Raw genomic sequence first — 5,231 nt, forward strand, 5'->3', positions numbered from 1 at the left:
ACACACACACACACACATATATATATATATATGTGTGTGTGTGTGTGTGCGTGTATATATATATATATATATACACGCACACACATACATATACACACCCAATGTTTTTCAAAAACCTTTGACAGGATAGATAAAACATGAACTTGTTGAAGAACTGTACAATATCCTTCTATGTTTGACAGATAAAACTAATCAATAAAGACATGTACAGACATTGAACACATGGTGCGTGCATTCAACTAAACTAAAATTTAAATGTCTTGTTTACATATAACAATGTTCCCCCATACAACTTACAGGAGTATTTCGGTGGATAGGCATAGTTTTTATGGATGGTTGTTCATCTTTCCTAACACACACACACACACACACACACACACACGCACGCACACACACACACACATGGTCAACTTCACTGAAAGCTGTCTTAAGTGTTGCAGTGTGAATTCACCCTGCTGTATGACTTATTTTTACACACACACACACACACACACACACACACACACACACACACACACACACACACACGTTACTTCATTGGCAAGTAATTTAAGCGTCGTAACGTTAATTCACAGTGTGACTTAGCCTTTATCATGTACTTTTTGGATGCTTTCCTAATCACTGCCTTTCTGCTCTCCTGGTTTGGGGAGGCGAGGGTAAGGCTGTGATGCTCACCTTTTGCCTAAAAAAAAACTGGATTTCAAGGTAAAAGTTGTGATTTTTCTTCCATTTTGCTGACGCTAGACCACTGAGCGATAAACCCATGAAAATGGTAAACCCACTACAGCCAATCACAACGTGCCACGTCATCACCCCATCTTACAAACGATCATATTGTGTGACGTCACAGGCAGTTGCAGGCCCCGAGCCGTTCTGGCAGGCCGAGCCGATCTTGTACCTACACCAGTTCTGGTTGGATCCAGTTCTGGAGGACGATGCCTGATCCAAGATGGCCGCCAGGTCAGAAAGGTTCTCATTCTGCAGTTAAAAACCAAAACGTGTTGGTGAACAGATCTGAGGACAGAGAGACGGAATTGTGACACAGTCTGGAGTCATGTGACCAGTGCTGCATCAGAGACCCCTCAACTCTGATTGGCTGTTTCTGTTCACATGCAGTGAGGTCATCAGAGGTAAGACAGCAGCAGAGATGATCTGTTTAGTTTCATGTGAACAACCAAAGTTTTAAACCTGTTTTTTTTTTTTTTTTACTTGAGGCCACACAGGACGTAAGCAGCACAGGTCGTCATGGAGACAACGCTCCGCCCACTGCTGCCAGAGGTGCAGGATGTCCTGCACCTCCTCCCTCAGCACCTCTTCCAGAGTCAACAGGAGCACCACGACCAGGAGGAGACCTGAGGACACACCAGTCCTGAGATGCCCCTGATTGGTCCATTTAAGTCTGTAACATTCAATAAAAACGACTGCAGCCAGCCAATCAGAAAGACGAGAGTTCATGAGGACAGACCTACATGTGACGCACAGCGAGCAGTAAAAACCAAAGAAGAACAATCAGGAGGAGGACGGCCTCTGATTTTGGTTCAGATACAGATAGATCCTCCAATAAGCTGTCCCCACAGTCCCTTTACTGATGGACCGAACTCTGTCTGATGTCCCGAGACAGACGTCCCCACAGGGACAGGGACTAACCCTTCCATCTCTGGAAACGTCACCCTGTTATTACATCTTTGTTTCACAGTGGCTACGGTTACATGATGGCTTCTCATTCGGAATGAAATAAATCTGAATGAAATCATCATGAATTAAAGTCTTTCCAGGATGTTTACATGGGAAATATTCATTCTGAATGAGGGTTTACACGGGAGATCAGTTCAATCGCCTTTATTCAGGTCTGTGCAAGGTTTGGGGCAGGGAAGGTTTCTGATTGGATAGGGGGCGGGGCGGATGTTACGTGTTTATGTTTACCGGAAGAAAACACTGTAGTCCTCGCTCCAGATATATTTCGGGCGTGTTTTGCTTATATTCTTGAAGCAGCAGTACGACAACAACCTTGTTCTGCTAATGCTTCATCTGTTGAGGAGGAGAAGGGAGGTAGAAGGTCGAAGAAGGGAGATAGAAGACCGTGCTGTGGAGAATGGAAACCGGTGTTCAATCGGAATGACCGTTTACATGACCACCTTTAATCGGAATGGTCTTTCATTCCGATTAAAATTAAACTGTGCATGTAAACATACTGAGTGTGTCGGTTGTCGTCAACATCCTAACCCTCTGAAAACAAAAAACCTCACCTGGAAATCAGACATTAAAAATTGTTAGCTAAGCATTTAGCTTTGTGTCATTAAACTTTTATAATAACAGACTGAAAATCTGTTTCCTCATCACTCATCACTGATAGGTGAAGGTCAGGTGAGTGCTCTGTGGAACCTGTAACCACACCTAGCAGTGATGTCACACACATCACATGATGCTGATGATGACGTCGATATATCTGAGAGTTCAAAGGTCAGATTATGATGTAAACAGATTTTATTGAAGTTGGTTGTTGAAATAATCAGTTATTGATTCTTCCTATCGACAGATTCTACGACTGATAAACGTCCAATCAGCTGATGTTGATGTCTCACAAAAAACAATCACATTATGATGTTTACAATAAATAAATATTTTATTTTGACAGACAGGAAGTTATGTCATCACACAGTCAGTACCTTCAGTTCTTCTAGTTCTTTATAGAATGGTCACAGAGCTGTGACCAGGTGACAGAGGAAAACACAGGTGGATCAGGTGGATCAAAGTTGGTGGTTCGACTACGACAGTGTGAGTGATTACCTCATGATCGCGGGTTCTATCCAAATCAATAATTCCCCTGTGATTGTAAGATCTGGCCAAACTAGTGGTTCCCCCATGATAGCAGGTTCTATCCAAACCAGTGGCCCCCCCCATGATAGCAGGTTCTATCCAAACCAGTGGCTCCCCCCCCATGATAGCAGGTTCTATCCAAACCAGTAACCCCCCCCCCCCCCCATGATAGTAGGTTCTATCCAAACCAGTGCCCCCCCCATGATAGTAGGTTCTATCCAAACCAGTGGTTTCCCATACAGTCTGTGTTCCAGGTGACTCCACAGAGCCAACACCACTCAGCTCTGCACAGAAGACACTGCATGTGCATACAGCCGCCTGCAGGGGGAGATACAACACAGTACTTCATATACAGAGTACAGACAGATACAGTTCTTATACACAGACAGACACAATACTTGCACGCAGACAGACACAGTAGTTGTACTGTTACCATTTCTCTCCACAGGAACTGAACATTGAGGGCAGCGTTTGGTCGACTCCTGCAGGAGGAGCATGGAGGCTTGATCCCACCTCCCCCTCTGAGAGGCCTCCTCCTCCACCACAAAAACCTGAGGAGGAGGAGGAGGAGGTGGAGGAGGAGGAGGAAGAGCAGTGTTTGATATATTTCAGTGCCTGAGATGATGTCATATGTTCCTGTTTTCGTCAGGAGCTCTGTGATTGGCCAGCTTACCTGAGAGGCTTCGTCTATGGGCGTGGCCTGTTCCGCGGGACACACACCCTCATGGTAGCCCTCCCTGCAGTCTCTGCAGAAGATGAAACCACAGCCGAGCTGTCGGTCACACTCCACCCTCCTGCCGCCATCAGGTGGAAGAAGCCCCGCCCCACAGCCGGGTGACGGACACATCAGTCCTCCAATCATCAGCAGGCACTCCTCCGCGCCGTACTGCAGGTACCGCCCATACTGACAGACACAAACACACTGACTTTAAATAAAGTTTAATTTAAATAAAGTTTAATTCAAATGAAGTTTGATTTAAATATAGTTTGATTTTAAATCAAGTTTGATTTTTTAATTAAATTTAATTTATATAAAATTTAATGTAAAAAAAAATGTAATTCACATAAAGTAAAAAAATAAATAAAATAAATAAGAGAAAAAAAAAACAAAAAACAAAAACAAAATAATAATAATAAATAAATAAAAAGGGGTGGGGGGGGGGGGGGGGGGGGCTCAGTTACTTTCTGCAGCAATAGTCAGTGAGTCAATGTGTACTAGAAAGGGCTGCCATGTCTTGTAGAAGGTATCTAACGAACCTTTCAAGGAGAACCTAATCTTTTCTAGTGTAATGCAGTGCAATACCTCCTGAATCCATTTATTATGAGTAGGTGGGGCAGAGTGAGACCATTTTAGAAGAATGAGTCTTTGAGCAAGCAAGGTGGTGAATGCAATGATTTTCCTTGTGGATTTGAGGTTGGGATTCCAAAGAAGGCAGTAAGAGGCTCAAGCACTATAGTTTGGCCTACTACTTTGCTAATTGTTTCAAAAATTGCAGTCCAAAATTGAGACAGTAGCGGGCAGGTCAAAAACATGTGGCCGAAGTCAGCAGGTGACTGTCTGCATCTATTGCAAGTGTCTGTCCTATCAGGATAGATTTTAGCCAGTTTGGCATTAGTAAAATAAACTCTGTGCAGGATTTTACATTGTAGGAGGTTGTGTCTCGCACAAATAGAAGCTGAGTGAACACTGTTAAGTATCTTCTCCCACTGTTCATCAGACAAAGGAATCTTGAGGTCCTGACCCCAGGCGGTCCTCAGAGAATTCAAACGATTAGGAGAGAGTCTGTGGATGTAGTTGCATATGATTCCTATAAGCCCTTTCCGTTTAGTATTGAGAGTTAAGAATTGGTCTAACAGTGGTTCTGGTGGTCTATTTGGAAATTGGGGAAAACAAGATTTCACATAGTGTCTTATCTGAAAGAAACGGAATAGGTGAGTATTTGGTAAGTTGAATTTTGAAACCAGGTCAGTAAATGAAGAGAAAATGCCCTCGATAAAGAGGTCATCAATAGTCACCAGGCCTCTATCAGACCAGGTACGGAAAGCTGGGTCAGAGCATGAGGGTAGAAATCGGTGATTACGATAAATTGGTGATTGACATGATTGTGTGTGGAGGCCAAATGCGTTCCTGAACTGGTTCCAGATCATTAGTGTATTTGTTACAATCGGATTGAGACTAACCTGTTTAAATGACAGTGGCAGTTGAGAGCATACCACTGACCAAAGACAGAAGTGTGAGGAGGAGATCAATCAATCAATCAATCAATTTTATTTATAAAGCCCAATATCACAAATCACAATTTGCCTCACAGGGCTTTACAGCATACGACATCCCTCTGTCCTTATGACCCTTGCAGCTGATCAGGAAAAACTCCCCAAAAAAACCCCTTTAACGGGGAAAAAAAACAGTAGAA

The 5,231-nt window shown here is 43.4% G+C and overlaps 2 protein-coding genes across 2 annotated transcripts in view; both read right to left on the bottom strand.

Annotated features, from left to right (window-relative positions):
* Positions 1-2,792, bottom strand: part of ubr2 (ubiquitin protein ligase E3 component n-recognin 2) — a 64,096-nt gene extending 61,304 nt beyond the window's left edge. The window contains exons 1-3 of the mRNA XM_050070566.1: positions 2,788-2,792; positions 1,210-1,399; positions 844-978 (exon numbers count right to left, since the gene is read on the bottom strand). Coding sequence (XP_049926523.1) covers positions 844-978; positions 1,210-1,399; positions 2,788-2,792 — 330 coding nt within the window. The remainder of the gene's footprint in view (positions 1-843; positions 979-1,209; positions 1,400-2,787) is intronic.
* A 200-nt stretch (positions 2,793-2,992) lies between these two features.
* Positions 2,993-5,231, bottom strand: part of prkn (parkin RBR E3 ubiquitin protein ligase) — a 28,712-nt gene continuing 26,473 nt past the window's right edge. The window contains exons 7-9 of the mRNA XM_050070567.1: positions 3,491-3,721; positions 3,251-3,368; positions 2,993-3,135 (exon numbers count right to left, since the gene is read on the bottom strand). Of these exons, the coding sequence (XP_049926524.1) occupies positions 3,032-3,135; positions 3,251-3,368; positions 3,491-3,721 (453 nt within the window). The 3' untranslated portion in view covers positions 2,993-3,031. The remainder of the gene's footprint in view (positions 3,136-3,250; positions 3,369-3,490; positions 3,722-5,231) is intronic.

The sequence above is a fragment of the Epinephelus moara genome, chromosome 19 (assembly GCF_006386435.1).
Source record: "Epinephelus moara isolate mb chromosome 19, YSFRI_EMoa_1.0, whole genome shotgun sequence".
NCBI lineage: Eukaryota > Metazoa > Chordata > Actinopteri > Perciformes > Serranidae > Epinephelus > Epinephelus moara.